Raw genomic sequence first — 18,912 nt, 5'->3', positions numbered from 1 at the left:
ATAGGAAAGACAACCACCAAAAGAGAAAAGAGAAGAGTAACCCTATTCCCGATTTTGTTAAATCAATCTCAGAAAAACATCGATTGCACATTCGTTAACCATTGAATCGGGCTGATTTTTGGACAGCAGGTTCGCAATATTTAGGTCTTCGTCTTCAACGGTCGAATCAGCGAAACGACGTCTGGAGAGGGAGAAATCGTGCTCGCACAGCACCAGATTATTCCTAATTTATTTTGTCTCAGTTATTGTGTTTGTCATATTTTCCTATCATTATTTGTTATGGCTGGTGTTAAGGATAATTCTCTTCAAGCTGTAAGTGTTCACCTCAATGGACAAAATTACTCTTATTGGAGTTATGTGATGAAAAAAAATTTGATTGGAAAAGATATGTGGGGTTTTGTTGATGGAACTTTTGTTAAGCCTACAGATAAAAAGGATGAAACTCAATATGCAATAGAATGTTAGTAATTCAAAAATTATTACTTGGATTAATAATTCTGTTGAGTTGTCTATAAGAGTACAACTAGCAAAATATGATACTGCTAAAGAGATTTGGGATCACTTAAAACGTTTGTATGTTCAGTCTAACTTTGCAAAATGTTATCAGTTGGAAAGTGATATTAGAGCCCTTAAGCAGAGTAGTATGACCATTCAGGAATTCTATTCGGCAATAACTAATTTGTGGGATCAATTGGCTCTTATAGAATCACTTGAGTTGAAAGTTGTCAAAGCATACATTGATCAAAGAGAGGAGCAACGTCTGGTTTGATTTTTAATGGCTCTTCGTGATGATTTTGAGGGACTTCGTGGGGGTATTTTGCATTGTTCCCCCCTTCCTAATGTTGAATCAGTAGTTAGTGAATTGTTGGCATAAGAAATCAGACTTAAGACTCATTCTGGTGTGTTAGATAAGGAAATTCTCTCAACTCTTCCATCTGTTTTTGCTGCTCCTGTTCAAAAAATAACATCTCAAGGGAGAGTTGGGCTTGGTAATGATGAATGTGCATTCTGCAAAGAAAAAGGTCATTGGAAAGCACGTTGTCCGAAATTAAGGAGAGCACATAAGAAGAATTTTAGGGGGCCATCGTCCAATGTTGTTGCTTCTGCTCCTCCTACCATTGGCTTTAGTTTTGGTTATGTATACTCATCTGAGATTGCTTCCCAAATATCTGATATTGCAGAACAGCTTCAAAGACTTCTTGCCACTCAATCACATGCCATGTCTGCCACCTCTTCTAAAGGTTTGAACTTCTCTGATATGTCAGGTATATCTCCTTCCATATGGATTCTTCATTCTGGAGCATCTCATCATATGACATACGATGATAAATCTTTTGTGTTTGTGAAACCTGTCTCGTCTGTGTCGATTATGACTGCTGATGGCACTCATATGCCACTAGCAGGCATTGGTTATGTCTCCACACCTAACTTGTCTCTTTCTAATGTTTATTATATTCCTAATCTTACTTTTAGTCTTGCTTCTGTTAGTCAAATATGTGATTTCGGTTATTCAGTTATGTTTTATTCCACTTCTTGTTGTGTGCATGATCCACATTCCGGGAGGCTGATTGGGACATGCCATAGACAGGGGGGACTTTACGTTTTGGATGACCTACGACTCCCAGATACTGCAGCCTCAACAACTACTGTTGACTTATTATCTAGTTTTCGCTTGAATTCCTTATCTTCTAGCTTTTATTTATGGCATTCTCGCTTTGGACATGTTTCTGCTTCTAGATTAAAATATTTGGCTTCTACTGGAGCTTTAGGAAAGTTACAACCCTGTGATATCTCAAATTGTTGTGGTTGTAAACTTGCTAAATTTCCAGATTTACTGTTTAGTAAAAGTGTTTCCGTTTCATATGCGCCTTTTGATTTAGTTCACTCTGATGTTTGGGGTCCATCACCGGTTCTCACCAAAAGTGGATCTAGATATTATGTTTCGTTTATTGATGATTACACTCGTTATTTTTGGGTTTATCTTATGAAAAATCGGTCTGAATTTTTTTTGACATTTATCATATATTTTGTGCAATGGTCAAAACTTAACATAATTATGTTATAAAGTATTTTCGTTGTGATTTAGGTGGTGAATATACCTTTAATAAATTTTTTGAATTACTTGTTTATGATGGCACCCGCCATCAAACATCTTGTACTGATACTCCTCGACAAAATGGAGTTGCTGAAAGGAAACACTGTCACATTATAGAGATTGCTCGTTCCCTTTTGTTGTCCGCTTCAGTTCCTAGTGAGTTTTGGGGAGAAGCAGTTCTTATTGTTGTTTATGCTATTAATAGAATTTCATCCTCTATCATATCAGGTTTGTCTCCTTTTGAAAAATTGTATGCTTCTACCCCTGATTACTATTCTTTGAAAGTTTTTTGTTCTACTTGTTTTGTTCTTCGCCCTCAAGTAGAGCGCAGTAAGTTGTCTTCTCGTTCAGCCATATGTGTTTTTCTTGGTTATGGGGATGGTCAAAAGGGTTATCGTTGTTATGATCCTCATGCAAGAAAACTTTATGTATCTCGTAATGTTGTTTTTCTTGAGCACATCCCTTTTTTACTCTGTTTCCTCTGATTTTCAGATTACTAAGAGTTCTGAACTAACCCATATTGATCAGTTTGGTCCTAATGATAGCGCTTCTAGTGATTGTAATATTGAGAATTGCAGGACAAATACTACTACTCCACATGATGACATCCCTCTTGTCCCCCCGGCTATCCAACTACCTCCTGCGATTGTTGATCATCCTCGTTACCCTTCTCGTCAACGTAAGTCTACTCAATTACCTGATTTTGTCTATTCAACTTACTCAGCTTTGTTTGCTTCTTTCTTAACCTCTATTCACAGTTTGTCTGAGCCCTCTTCCTATAAAGAGGCTGTTCTTGATCCTCTTTGGCAGCAGGCTATGGCAGAAGAACTATCTGCATTGCACAAAACCAACACTTGGGAATTAGTACCTCTTCCTCCTGGAAAACGTGCTATTGGGTCTCGTTGGGTATACAAGATCAAAACTAAGTCTGATGGGTCAGTTGAGCGCTACAAAGCACGTCTTGTTGCTAAGGGTTTCTCTCAACAATATGGTATGGATTATGAAGAAACTTTTGCTCCTGTAGCCAAGATGACCACTATTCGTACTCTTATTGCAGTTGCATCTATTCGTCAATGGCATATTTCCCAAAGAGGTTGTTCTTGATCTTCTTTGGCAGCTGGCTATGGCAGAAGAACTATCTGCATTGCACAAAACCAACATTTGGGAATTAGTATTTCTTCCTCCTGGAAAACGTGCTATTGGGTCTCGTTGGGTATACAAGATCAAAAATAAGTCTGATGGGTCAGTTGAGCGCTACAAAGCATGTCTTGTTGCTAAGGGTTTCTCTCAACAATATGGTATGGATTATGAAGAAACTTTTGCTCATGTAGCCAAGATGACCACTATTCGTATTCTTATTGCAGTTGCATCTATTCGTCAATGGCATATTTCCCAAATGAATGTCAAAAATGCCTTTTTAAATGAGCTTCATGAATAAGTCTATATGATCCCTCCACAAGGAGTTTCTCATAATCCAGGGGAAGTGTGTAAGTTAAAAAATGCTCTATATGGTCTTAAACAGGCTCCTCGAGCTTGGTTTGAGAAATTCTCTATTGTGATCACTTCTCTTGGTTTTCGCTCTAGTGAACATGATTCTGCATTGTTTATAAGGTCCACCACTCATGGTCGCATTATACTTTCTCTATATATTGATGATATGATTATTACATGTGATGATGTTAGTGGAATCAATGAGTTGAAATTGAAATTAGTCAAACAGTTTGAGATGAAGGACTTGGGAACTCTTCGCTATTTCTTGGGGATTGAAGTTGCCTACTCTCCTAGAGGCTAACTTTTTTCTCAATCCAAGTACATTGCCAACATTCTTGATCAGACTCGTCTTTCTGATACTAGAGCAGCAGATACTCCTCTTGAGTTGAATGTAAAATATGCTCCCTCGAATGGTGTTCCTTTACCAGATTTTACTTTGTATCGTACTTTGGTTGGCAGCTTAGTGTATCTTACGATTACCAGACCTGACATTGCTTATGTTGTTCATGTTGTTAGTCAGTTTGTTGTCTCTCCCACTACAGTACATTGAGCAGCAGTTCTTCGGATTCTTCGTTATCTTCGAGGAACTCAATTTCAAAGTCTTCTATTTCCATCGTCATCCTCATTGGAGTTACGAGCTTATTCTGATGCTGATTGGGCTGGTGATACCACTGATCGTAAATCCACCACAGGGTTTTGTATCTTTCTTGGAGACTCTTTTATTTCTTAGAATAGTAAGAAACAAGACATTGTCTCTCGCTCTTTTACAGAAACTGAGTATCGTGCTATGGCATCCACTACCGCTAAAATTTGGTTGCGTTGGCTTTTGTCTGATATGGGTATCTCTTTTTCTGAGCCAACTCCGATGCACTGCGATAACAAGAGTGTTATTCAAATTGCTCACAACTCGGTCTTTCATGAACGCACCAAACACATTGAGATTGATTGTCATCTTACTCGTCATCATCTTCAGCATGGAACTATTACTCTACCATTTGTCTCTTCTTCTTTACAGATTGTTGATTTGTTCACAAAGATGCATTCCATTAAACGTTTTCGTTTTTTAGTTGACAAACTCTCGATGTTCCATGTTAATGCATCGTGAGTTTGAGGGGGATATTAGATAATGTTATTATATATTAGTAGTAAGAGTATTTTAGATATTTTCAATTTTCCTATATATATACTCATGGTAACCCTATTAACTTTAGTTTGGTTCATTCTATATTATGAAACCCTAGAGTGATTGTTTCTCTTCTTCTTCTTTCTTCCTCTTTTCATTGTTAACAATAATAAAGACTATTTTAACAGTGATCCGTCTTAAACTTCACCTATTTTGCTCTATTTGTGTCTAAATATAATAATCGCATCGACTAAATCATAAAACTTTTGAAAGTTCATAAGAATGTTAAGTGTATTAAATTGGTATGATTTATTTAAGTCAATCGTTTAAGATAGAAAATTAATTATTTTTTCACAGCCAAAATTAATTATTATTTTTATCATAATATTTACTAATAATTACAGAAAAAGATGCGCGGTGATTAGAGTATTTTAATAAAAATAGTAATTAATTACTTAAATTTTTTGATATATCCAATAAAGTTTCTTGAGAAAGTTTTATATAAAGAGATGAAGGTAGACTAAGAAGCACGTGGCTGCATGAGTGACTATAAATTGCTGCTCCAATTATATTATGTGGAGTTTATTAGTAGCTCTGTACAAGCTATTCACTTAAATTAAACTGGTATTAATAATATTTTTTTACCGAATAAACTACTAATGATTTAGTTACATAGGCATCCGATGCTCCCTAGTTGCTATAATATAAGTTTTATATTTATTTCGCAAATAATAGTACTTAGTATAGGAGACTCTGTCCTTAAAATTTGAGTGATTTAGGTAAATTTAAAAATATTGTCTTTATAATTTTTTTAAAGTTTTTATAATTATTCAAATATTTTAATTTTTTATTGATAATTTCTTTATAACTAATGTTCTTAAAAATATTACATTTAATTGAAATTAAAATAAAATAATTTAATCTATCTTATTATGTATTATGTAGTAGGTCGTAAATAAAATTTTATTTTATAACAATTTCTTTCGACAATTACAACAGTAATATGAATAATTATATTATTTTACATACGTATTAGAAAAACAATTAAAAAATTTTAAAGAACTCAATATCATATAGTTTAATATTTATTCAAGTAAAATATATTCTCTAATACCTTTTAATTCTTAAGATAAAATTTTACTATAAAAATCAAAAAAAAGTATCATATTTTAAACAAACTTCAAGATGATTGCAATTTGTGTTGACGTCGCTAATAGATTCTCTATATTTTTCTACATATTTGATCATATATTATACGGATTCTATAGCTGGTTAAACCTTTCAGTTTCAGATTGTAATTTTTGAATCTTAATATATAGATAAAAGATGGTGAAATCTCAGTGTTTAATTATTCATATTAAAATTTTAATTTTAGTGTCTAATTAGACTCTTTAACTATTAAAATAATAGATATAATCATTTGATTTAATTTTTCAATTCATTAAATCACATGTATTTATTAAATTTGTATTGTTTATAATTTTTCAGTAACTCTGATATATAATTTAAATAATATAAAATTTTATTTTAATATTTATATCTAGTATTTGAATATATATATATATATATATATATATATATATATATAAAAATATAGTACCTCTCAAAAGTTGGGGTTTTCCGCCACCCACAAGGGGATACGATTTACGTGTGTTTTGTGCAACAATTGTTGTTACAGTCGATAATGAGATGTGTCATGTGTGTAAAGACAACTCTAGCTGAGAATATATATGCTTGTCTTGAGCTGCATGGGTGTACTCTTTCTTATCTATGTGCAGTGTGGTGGGGCATATATTTATGTTGTCTGTTACGATACTAGCATAAAGAAATTTTGAGCAGTAGTAGGGTTTCTAATATAATCTATTTCTACTTCTTGTCACACACACATCCATGGTATTTTCACGTTTTTTCATTCAAAATTCTTCTATACCCAGTATTAAAACTTATATATTAAAATATTGTTTTCTTTTTTACCTTCATAAAATCATAAAGCTGAATGCGACATCTGAATAAATTTTTCTTCTTATAAAAAGTCGCATCATAAGATGTTATGTGTTACTATTTAATTTTTTTATAACAAATTATAATTGTTAATTTAATTTAAAAATAATTAAATATATTAATAAAATCAAATAAAATATATTTAATAAAAAAATACATCAAAGGTAGGATATATTACCTATATATCCTACTTGTGAAAAAACTTAACCAAAATACCCCACTTTCTAAAACTGTTACCAAAATGCCCTACTTTTTAGGGCAAGAAGGAAAACTCTCCCTGGGGGAGCGATACATCAAGGAGACCAAATTTTTCTCCCTAGTAGGAGGTCGCTGGTCAGGGATGCGACCTCCCAAAGGGGTTTTAAAAAAAAAAATTAATTCGTTTTTTGTTTTAATTAATTGTTAAAAGTTTTTTGGTTTTAATAAATACTTAAATTAATAAATAATTATATTAAATAATAAATTAATAATTAATAATAATACTACATAAATAAATGATTATTATTATTATTATTAATTATTATTATTGTTATTATTATTAAAAATTGCTATAATTAAAAATTATTAAAATTAAATTAAAAATTATTAAAATTATTAATTATTATTATAGTTATTATTAATCTTATTATTATTAAAAATTGTTATAATTAAAAATTATTAAAAATAAAAATATATTACTTTAATCTTATTAATCTTATTATGTAGTATTATTAATTAAAAATTATTAATCTTATTATTATTAAAAATTATTAAAATTAAAAATATATTTAATTATAACAATTTTAATAATAATAAGATTAATAATAACTATAATAATAATTAATAATTTTAATAATTTTTAATAATTTTTAATTATAGCAATTTTTAATAATAATAACAATAATAATAATTAATAATAATAATAATTAATAATAATAATAATAATTTATTTATGTAGTATTATTATTAATTATTTATTTATTATTTAATATAATTATTTATTAATTTAAATATTTATTAAAACCAAAAAACTTTTAACAATTAATTAAAACAAAAAACGAAACCCCTTTGGGAGGTCGCATCCCCGGCCAGCGACCTCCTACTAGGGAGAAAAATTTGGTCTCCTTGATGTATCGCTCCCTCAGGGAGAGTTTTCCTTCTTGCCTAAAAAGTAGGGCATTTTGGTAACAGTTTTAGAAAGTGGAGTATTTTGGTTAAGTTTTTTCAAAAATAGGATATATGGGTAATATATCCTCAAAGGTAATGTGGTTGAGTGGTTGAATAGATATGTCAAAATAAATAACGTGTTATATTATTTTAACAATTATCTTTTGTTTTGTATTTTATTGTATTGTAGAAAAAATTGGTGGGCGTTGTTAACAAAATAGAATAAAATTATTAATTTATTTACAATAGATTGCAAAATAGAATAGAGTTGTTATTAAATATATTTTAATTTTTAAATTTTTTGTTTTTATTTATTAAATTAATAATTAATTTTTTTATAAACAAAATTAAATGGTAATATATGGTCTCACCTTAAAGATATAATCTTTTAATAAAAAAAAATTGTTTTTAAGTAGTCGCATTTCATTTTTTTGACTTTCTAAGAGTAAAAAAAGTAAGAAATTTTTATATATAAATTTTAATGCACGTATAATGAAAAAAATTAAATGAAAAGATGATATATAAGTGAAAAATATCCTCTCTATATATATATAATACTAGTATTGATACTTTTAATTACGATTTACAATTTATTTATTTGTTCAACTATTGAGTAATAATTATGTTATAAAGTCACTATTAATTGAGCATAAATCAATGTTTTTATATCAATTATTAAATACACAATTTATAAAGTAAAACATATCAATATATAATATTTAAGAAAACAATATGAAGCAATAATATGATATATAGAAAATGAGTTATGAAATTCTAACAACAAAAATCCTCATGAAAAGCATCAAATTTTAAGTAGAAAATACACATCTAACACCTTACAACCTTCAAAAATCTGATGCAGTAAAAAAAAAAACTTTAAAATCTGACGTAGAATAATACAAACAAATGTACACATGAATATCCATTATATATATATTAAATATCTTATTTTTAATTTTTATAAAAAAAATTCACAAATTTTAATTCCTATAAATATCACATTTTCCAGTTTGACATTGGAACAAAATAAATTTAATTCAAACTTTATCATCAATGACAAATATAACTAAATGGCAAAGTAACAATACAACTATAATAACCACATGCTTTCAAATTTTCTAAAAAAAACAATCTTTTAATTTTTATTTTATTTTTTGAAATATTTATTTGTTTGTGTAATTTATAAAATTAATAATAATAATAATAATAATAATAATAATATCAAAACTTCTATCTTTTCATTTTATTTTATTTTTTAATTTATTTTTTAATTTATTTTTTAATTTATTTTTTAACTATCCGATTTTTAGAAAAATAAATCTCAATAATTTAGAATTTGACTAAGATAATAAGTGAAATTTAACTAAAAATTATTTTAATTATAATTTAAATTTAAATTTTTTGAAACGATACATCTTTAACTAAAATTAATTAACAAATTATATCTGTCTTTTTTTTTTTCACTTTCGAGAAGTACAATTTGAGTAGTACAATGTAATTATCTTATACACTATCTCAAGTTTTTTCCAATAACTAAAAGGAGGAATATAATTTACCTATAACAGATTATTTGATAATTACTGATACTCCTTAAAATGTATAATAGGATGTATGGAACTGATAAATTGATCTATTTGAAAAATTATATTTAAAAATTTAATGTATTTAATTTAAAAATGAAAATCAGATGTATCAAATTTTTAAATACTTTCTTATATTTTAAACATAAATAATGAGATGATTTTTTTGTTAATCATTATAAGAATGAAGAATATTCAAAATGAGGAATAAAAGATATGGAAAATTTAGAAAAATAATATAGCAGAATAATTATTGTTGTTATGATACCATGTTAAGAATCATGGTTGAGTTAAAGAAATAGAAAAATAATTAAAATTAAAATTTGAAACAATTATTTAAAGAATTGTTTTTACAACTAAAGTATGATGCACTTTTATACAATGTTATTAATCTAATTAACCTAACAACTTTTCATCTAACTATAAATAATTTTAACTACCTCTAATAAAAACAATAATTAAAATTATCTTAAAACTTAAAAGTGATATTTATTTTAAATTATTTTTTTTTTAAATTAACGGTCATATGTCGATCATTAAGTTCCATGTAACTTTTGAAAGTGACTTTAGATATGTGGAAGGAGAATCAGCCAAGTTGACAAACTGACCGAGTCACCTGTTTGTGTTGTAGCATCATGCAACAGTGCCGTGACATGTCAATTTAGGGAGTTCATAATTATTTTGATTATAGAGGCCCCATAAGTTTGTCGCACTACTAAATCTTAATTTTTGCCAAAATAACATTGGTATTTAGATTTAATGGAGATAAGTGGAAATTTCAAATTTTATATTTAGTGTGGTATTTAAAAATTTTAAATTTATTAATAAAATATTTCATGAAATCTATTCACTTAAAAAAATCTCAATTTATTATTTAAATAAGATAATTTATATTGTGGATTCCAGCTGCAGTTCCCCTTTCTCGTTCATGATACTCCAAAAGAATGAAGGATCTCGTAACAAGAACTATATTTCCTCCCTCGTCTTTTCCTTTCACTCTCATTGCAAACAAACACAATGTAAAGGTGAGGGAGACTTGGGATAAGTAATTATCTCACTAATAACGTATAAACAAAAATTTAGCATATTTAAATTCACTAAAACATAAGCAAAAATTATCTCTTGTCATCTTATTTTAAATGTCTACCTTGGTAAAAGTACAATTTCTCTAAAATGTAAAGTTATAATTAATAGTTGATAAGCAGGTTAGTAGATAATTTATATTTTATAGTTAATAATAGTTAAACTAATTGAATTATTCGATAAAATTAATGGTTTAATTATTTTAAAAATTTTAAAAAACATAAAATGATATTTTTAATTAAAAATAATTTTTTTACAATAATTTTTAAAATATTTAATAATAATTAATTTAGAATTTATTTTTATTTAATTAATGAAATTTATTAATTTAATATTTTTTTATATTTTAAATTATAATAAAAAAATAATTTTAAATATTTTACTTTAAAATTTAAATTATTTATAAATAATTTAAAATTATACCAAATAAATTATTTATTAATCTGATACATTTTTATTTATTTAGTTAATTTATTTATTTTAAATTATAATAAATAAATTATTTTAAATTAATTATTTTATAATACTATTTATTAAAATTATTTATTTAAAATATTTTAAAATGTTACATTTTAAAAATTATTGACTAGTTTATTCATTTTAAATTATATTAAATAAATTATAAATGGTGTAAAAGAATTATAAAGGTAAAATTGAACAGAAAAAAATTATAAAATATCAGTTATAATAAGCTCAAAAGCTAATTAAAATAACTTATAAAAAACACTATAAATTTATAAATGACTATTACCAAATAAGTCTTATATAAACTATAAGTTATAAACATAATTTTTTTTCCCATACCAAACACAGCTTAAATAATTAGAGTACAATTTATTGGAAAAATTAGTTGTCAAACTCACAAGTGAGACAAGAGATGATGCACCAAATCCAATAATTGTCTTGACAAAATAAAATTATGTACAAAATGGAAAACCGGGCACATGTCATGACTCATGAGTGGTCGTCCAATACTTCAATTTTTTAGAAGCATTAATTTTTTTTAGTAATGTTAGTTAGGATATATAAATATTAAATATAAAAAAAATATATATAATTAAAATTATATTCAAATGAAAAATTCACAATTGTCCATTAAATAAAATATTTGAGTTGTATAGCATTTTGTATTTGAAAATGTTTTCAATTTTGTCTAATATTAATGATTAGATAATTATTTGTTGATAGTTTAAATTAAAATATGATGTAAACATTTTGATATTTGCGAAAATGTGATAATTCTTTAAATTTTATTGGTGAAATTTTGTTTGAAGAATTAAAAACCATTAGATATATATGTATGGAATCAAACTATTTACTATTGAATTACTTGAAAGCATTTAATTATTTTTCCCAATACATGCACATATTACAAAATAATATTAAAATAATATTAGTTATTCATTCAACTTTTGTATTTCATTGAATTTTTTTTTAAAAAAAAGTTAACATTGTTAAAATTTTACTTGAAATCTATTAATTCGTGTGATAGATTAAATAGTTTTATTTTAATTTCTATTTATTTTTTTACAAAAAATAAAAATTGATTTTTTTGAAAATATTAATTACAATTGAATTATTAATAATTAATTTTTTTAAAATAATTACAAAGGCATTATTTTGTCTAAAATATAATTTTAATTTTTTATCTTTTACTTAATCTTCATTTTGGTCCTTTATTTTATTTTTTTAATTTGTTTTAACCTTTTATATTTTGTTTAAGTAATTTATCGCTAACTTAATAATCAATTTAATCTTTTATCTTTCGTAAAATTATACAATTTTTTCATTTTATTAAAACTAAAATGAGTATTGCATAAAAGATAAATAATGAGAACAAATGAAAAATAAATAAAATATCAAAATAAATATTAGATAAAAAGAAAAAAAATCAAAATCATATCTTAGTCTAATTTATTTTATTCTTCAAGATACCTAAATTCTAAGGATCTACTCTGGTGATAGTTTGTATTATTGTCTATATACTCTTGACATCCTTTCACCAACCTTGATCTCACTGAGGATTCCCAGGCCGAGTAGGTGTCTAGGATCAATTCTCGTGTTTGGGAGGATGGGCCTTTTATGAGAGACCGGTTTGCACCACATAGTGGGACTACAGCTCTCAATAGAACTTTAAAGTTTAAAGTTTTTTTTTTCAAAAATCTTTTACTAAATCCATAATATTCATTTTTTATAAAACTTTTGAAATTTAATTTTTTCAAGAAGTTATCAAAAAATATTTGCAAAAATATTTTTGTTTTAAATTTTTTTGAGCACAATCAAAAAATTATTTTTCTTAAAAAAATTGATTTTTTTTCACGAATTAAAAAAATAAATAATATTTGTAAATATTTTTATAAAAAAAAATTGGAAATTCTTTATTGGAATATTTTGAAAAAAAAATTTTAAAATTTTATTTCTCAAAAGTTATTTTTTTTTAAAAAATGAGCCTACAGAGCCCTTCTAAGCCACACAATTTTAGAGACTTTTTTATTTTTGGGTTTTTTTTTTTGTCTTTTAAGCTATGAATTTTTTTGACTTCTATTAGAGGTTTCTATAATGTACCCCTACACCTTATCCTCCCACCCCATCCCACATAGAATTATATTTTTGCCATTTTTTACTATCTGTATAACTCTTAACATTTTAACACTCAATTTTCACCTCTCTTTCGAAATTTTACAAAATTCTCTTACATTTGAAAGTATCCAAATATTCGAAATAGAAAAGTAAATATCATTCAAAAATTTGAAATATTCAAAATGAAGTTTTTACAAAAATTATTGAAATTTTCGAAATGAAAATTTTCTAAATTGTTCAAACTTTCGAAGTTATGAAGTGTTCGAAATGAAATTTTTCTAGAAATTGTTGAAACTTTCGAACTTTTGAAATTTTTGAAATAATTTTTTTTTTCTGATTGTTCAAACTTTCGACGTTATAAAATATTTGAAATTAAGTATTTTCATAAATTAATGAAACTTTTGAACTTTTTTAAATTTTCAAAATGAAATTTTTTCAAATATTGTTTAAACTTTCGAACATTTATAAATTTTTGAAATTAAAATTTCTAGAATTTTAAAACTTTTGAAATTTTCGAAATGAAAAATTCGCATAAATTTTGAAACTTTAGAATTGTTATAAAATTTCAAAATTAACAATTTAATAAAAGTTTAGCATGGATCTGAGCGTTTTTAATTCTAGAAATAAACTTTTAATTTTTTTAATTAACAAACTTTTCATTTTCTAATTTTAAAAGTTTCGAACATTTATTGTTTCGAAAGTTTTGAAAAAACTGAAATTAACATTTTGAAAGTTTCGTACGGATAGAAACTTTCAAAAATCTGGAAAAAAAAAACTTATTTCGAAACTTTAATGTTGTTCTAAAGGTTCAAAAATTTCAAAAATAATTGTTTCGGAATTATGAAAAATTTGAAATTATGAAAAATTACTTACTTTTTATATTTTAAAAACTTGTAAACTTTCGAATGGTGAAGTGATTTATGTAGAGTTTCAAAAGAGGGGTAAAAAAATGAGTGTTAATTTTTTTTAAGTGTTTTATATATAGTAAAAAATGACAAAAATATAATTTCAAGTGAGATAGGAGATAGTAGGTTAAAGTGTGGGGGTGCATGACAGAAATCTCATCCTTTTATAATTAGATTAAAGTCATTTAATATATAAACTCTCCAGATTTATATATCTAAAAAGTTATTTCACACATTTTTTTAAAAATAATTAGGTTTATTTAATTTTTTTCAAAGTAGTAAACAAATTATTCAATTCTTTAAATTGTTTCTTCGTGGGAATTTGTTCATGAGAATAAAATGAGTAATTGAAAAATAAATTTTACAACAGTTAAAGAGTATTATAGAAACTGTTACATTAAATATAATAGAATGAATTAAATTATACTTATACTTCATATGTCTAAATATAAGTATCTATAGTATTTTTCAGTTTTATTAAAAAAAATTATTAGCGTAATTAATGCATCAATTTTGTATAAAAGATGATTAAATTGACCTTTGTATATAGATATATTAAATATTAATTTTTTATATTTCAAGACAAATTAGTAGTTAAGGTTACATTTAAAAAAAAATAATAAATACATCTAATAATTTGAAAGTTTATATTTAAGGAAACAAAATTTCTCAACAAAGATTTATAATTATAGACGAATGGAGTATTTAAGATTATAAAATATGATTTTTTATTATTGATTATATTCAAGACCAAATAAAAAATATAATATTATGAAATATATAGGATGAGTTTACTATTACCACAATAACTAACTAATATTTTGAACAAAAATTATGTCGCGAGTTCTATCTGTGATATTTTTACAACTCATTTATTTATTTTTAATTGACAAGATATAGATTAAAGCCTCAAAATAAAAAATTGGAACGTTTGTGAAAAACAACACACTAATCACAAAACCAATTTTGATTTCATTACACTTACACATTTATATGTTGTTTATATATATTATTTATTTTATGTTAGCTCTATCTTATTTTGTTTTCCAAACTCTAGTGTCAAACGTCTCTTTTTTCTAATTCAAATTAACCTTTCATTTATATTTTTCTTGAAAAGAAGAGTAAGAAACAACAAAAACAACTCCCAATGCAATAAAATGTTCAATATATATATCTTAAACAAATAATTCAAATTTATGTCTAACTTATACTATGTTTCTATAATAAAAAGATTAAATAAACTTTTAGCTTTTTATAAAATTATTATGCAAATAATTTTATAAATATTCATATTTAATCTATTTTAAGTTAAATAATTTTAAATTTTGATAATATTTGAAACATATTTATAAATTATTATTAAAAAATTTGAAGTTGAATGACAATTAAATATATTTTATTTTAGCAAAGACTAAAAATTACTTACAGAGATTAAAAAATGTGAAATATAAAAAGATTAATTCAATTTTTTTTTTAGAGATTAAAACTAAAATTTTATAGTAATTATAAATTTATTTAATGAAAATAATAAAAAGATTATGCTCTATTTTTTTGTAAAAAATATTTCATTAAAACAAGGCATGGAAAAGTACGTTTTGTTTGAAAAGAAAAAGTAAACATCACTCACATGGGAGAGAAAATAAAATAAAATAAAATAAAGAAGCAAAAAAGTTTGACGTGAGATTTAAATATTTGTTTAACTTCTAATGAAGAGAAAAACATAATTTAAAGAATATTTTTTTTTGGTATTTAATTTCTGGTTCTCAGTAATAGAACAAAGTTTGATTTAGAGATGATTAAAGTCCTATAAAAAATTATTTCAATAAAAATTTGAATTTGTATTCTTTTAAATAATTATCTATAATTAAAATTTATTAACTATTTGAATTGAATTATTTGATTACTTTGTTTTATTTTTCTCTTCAAATGTAAAAACTATTTAGGTTATATTTTAATTTATCAAAGATAAATATATTAAAACTTAATTTATATATACAATTAAAATAAAAAATATTTGACTGTCAATTAATTACAATCATAAAATCATTAATAATGTTTAAATTTTATTATAATTATTTATAAAATCATCAATATATTGATAATAATTTATCCACCATAAATGTACACAGAAATTAAACTCAAACATATTATATGAATGATTTGCTTTTGCATATTTTGAAATGATAAATGAACTTTATTTAAGGACGAAATAGAAAGCAAAACCTTCATTTCATTTCATATATTAAATGGAACAAAAAATATCAAGAAGATACAAGTGATGATCCGTTGAAAAAAAAAGAAGATTATTATTACTGTTCGGAAATAGTGAGAAGCATAGGGCGCCAAGCTTTCCTTTTCAGTAGGGACCTACATCGAAAACCCGTCCAAACCGGGTTATTTAAACCGGGTCCGACCTTCCAACTATCGGACCGGAAAATGCCCATGTTTCCCAACATTGGAGAAGTAGCATGTGTTTGTGCTTGCGCATCCTCTTCTCTCGGTGGCGATGACACAAATAGATCCTTCAGCGAGTTTCTCCGCATTGAATCCTTCTCTTTCTTCTCCAACTCTAACACCGACACGTGTCCCTGCCGTCGAGGTGGTCGGTTCAGAGTCAGCCCAAGAAGAGTCCGCAGAGTTGTTTTGGGCCTCGGCATCCGAATTAGCGGGCTTGTTCTTGGGCTTAAAGTTGGGCTCTGTTGCACCCCGCATTGTGTCGCGAAGAGCTTGAACTTCTGTAGCGTGGCCATCCCCTTTGGCTACGAGTTGAGTTTTTTAGTTGTATCAACCTCAACCCTATTATAGGAGTCTGAAATATGAAGTGAGTTTGAATTTGAATGTTGAAGTGTTGAGTGGTGATGATTTTGAGGGGAACAAAGGTGGTTGATTGTTCTAAGAAGCATGGGATCTATTTTGGGAATGCTTTCAACATATTCATTACCTTTCTTTTTCTTTTTCTTTTCTTTAATTTAATACTCTTTTTTTCACACTTTATGACCAATGACCATGGAATGGAATTACAAGTAGGACTCAACACTTTTTTCCATGTCTCCTTTTGAAAATATAGAATGAATAGTTGCACAAACAAAAGAGATTGGTAAAGTGGTGGATTCATGTGTTATCAATTACTAGCAATACAACTAGTTAGTAATTATAGACGTTATTTTACTATCTATTTGGAGACTCTTACTTTTTGCCATAGTATGAGATCTTACGAGGGATGAAAACATAACTGACACATGCGTATACCCACACAAAGTCACTTGATTTGAGTAGAGAAAATCTGCTTTAATTGGGTGTGGATGCGTATTTTATACGAAATTAATATTTGGGGTGGGAGTTTGAGGTGGTGATATCTACCCCGAACCCGTCTTGCAAGTAATATTATTGTAATTTTTAAATTTTATATATATATACATATTGAATATACTTAATATTTTTTTAAATATTTAAAATTATAATCTTATCTCTATAGAAAATATTTTTTAATTTTATTATTGTCTAATAATAATTATTTTATTATATTAATTATAATAAATATGATTTTTAAATTTATAATTTTAAATATATAAATAGGTGCGAGTATGGACGAAAAAACCCGAATTCCGTTGCGGACGAAGATGATGCTTAAATTTCACGATCGCTATGAAACGGAGGCAGACGGGGTTTTTTCCCGATTAATCAGGTGCGGGGTAGAGGAGGCAAAATCCGCCCCCACCCTGCCCCATTGCCATACTTGGATGATAAATTGAGTATTTAAGTGGCTTAGTTCTTCACTCGCTAATATCTAACTTATCGAAGTCTAAATGTAATTACATGATTGATAATGGAGAATTAAGTAATCTTACATATAATTTCTTGATTTTTTGCAAGTTACATCCTCTAGACTAAATTGTTATATACCTAAATGAATTCAAGAACAGGTGAGCTTCTATTTTTTCTTTTTCCTAATCAACAATGCATGAACTTCTATTGCATTGAATTCTCTCTGTTTTTTATACATAAATTTAATTCACGTATACTCTTACCACATTAAAAAATAGAATTAAGAAAACTTGCACACACAAAAATGGAACAAGAATTATGTAAAGAAAAATGAGTTTGATTTCGAAAATGAGAGGAAAGATAGACAAAAATGAGATGAAGAGGAAGATAGAGGAAGATAAAAGAAGAAGAAGAAGAGAAAGAGGAGGAAGGAAGAGAAGAGTTGAGCAACATGAAGATAAATTAAAAAAATATTGAATGAAAATTTGAAAAATAACTTAACAGTATTTTCATCAATTTAAATTTTGAAGTGTAACAAAAAATTGATACATATATTTTCTTTTTCATAACTTGCACAAATTTTCTTAACCCTTGGGAGTTGGGATTATTTAGTCTCATGTTCCCTTACCTTTTTTAGTCTTTTAATGTGTAGCACTCATTACTTTAATCAATTAGTACAAAGTAAAGCAAAAAATCACTAAAAATTCCTAATTTTATCAAAACATAAAGAATAACTTTGATTAACCACTTGCATTAGGTCTAGTAGATTCAGTTTCCCATTTCTCAGTCAATGACTTTGGTGAAGAGGATACTTCATGCTTCCTATTCATACAAGTTCCATCTAATGATGGATGTACTTCTTCAGAGTGAGAGGACCCAACATATTCATCAACTTTCTCTACATGATCAAACTCAAAATTTCCACCATCAATTTTCTTGAGTTCCTGCAGAACTTGATCCATAGAAGGTCTTAATTCCATGTCTCCTAACATACACTGAAAAGCCAATTCAGCCACTGAAGTTACCATCCTTTTAACTTCACTATCTGATTCAAAACCAAGTGATGGATCAACCAGCTCCCCAATTGCACCTTTTCTTATCTTCTTAGCTGCCAAATTTGCCAAATTAATTTCTTCTCTTTCC

The 18,912-nt window shown here is 26.4% G+C and overlaps 2 protein-coding genes across 2 annotated transcripts in view; both read right to left on the bottom strand.

Annotated features, from left to right (window-relative positions):
- Window positions 1-16,313: 16,313 nt before the first annotated feature.
- On the bottom strand, window positions 16,314-16,754 carry LOC101489412 (uncharacterized). Its single transcript, XM_004497004.4, has one exon. The coding sequence runs from the start codon at window positions 16,752-16,754 to the stop codon at window positions 16,314-16,316; it is 441 nt and encodes a 146-aa protein (XP_004497061.1).
- A 1,545-nt stretch (window positions 16,755-18,299) lies between these two features.
- Window positions 18,300-18,912, bottom strand: part of LOC101489079 (LEAF RUST 10 DISEASE-RESISTANCE LOCUS RECEPTOR-LIKE PROTEIN KINASE-like 1.1) — a 2,888-nt gene continuing 2,275 nt past the window's right edge. Inside the window, 1 exon segment of the mRNA XM_012714754.3 lies at window positions 18,300-18,912. This exon segment is cut by the window's right edge and continues 26 nt beyond it. Coding sequence (XP_012570208.1) covers window positions 18,510-18,912 — 403 coding nt within the window. The 3' untranslated portion in view covers window positions 18,300-18,509.

Source organism: Cicer arietinum, chromosome 4 (genome assembly GCF_000331145.2).
Source record: "Cicer arietinum cultivar CDC Frontier isolate Library 1 chromosome 4, Cicar.CDCFrontier_v2.0, whole genome shotgun sequence".
Lineage (NCBI taxonomy): Eukaryota > Viridiplantae > Streptophyta > Magnoliopsida > Fabales > Fabaceae > Cicer > Cicer arietinum.
Note: the sequence above shows the minus strand (reverse complement) of the source record. Positions and strands in the feature narration are given on the sequence as shown.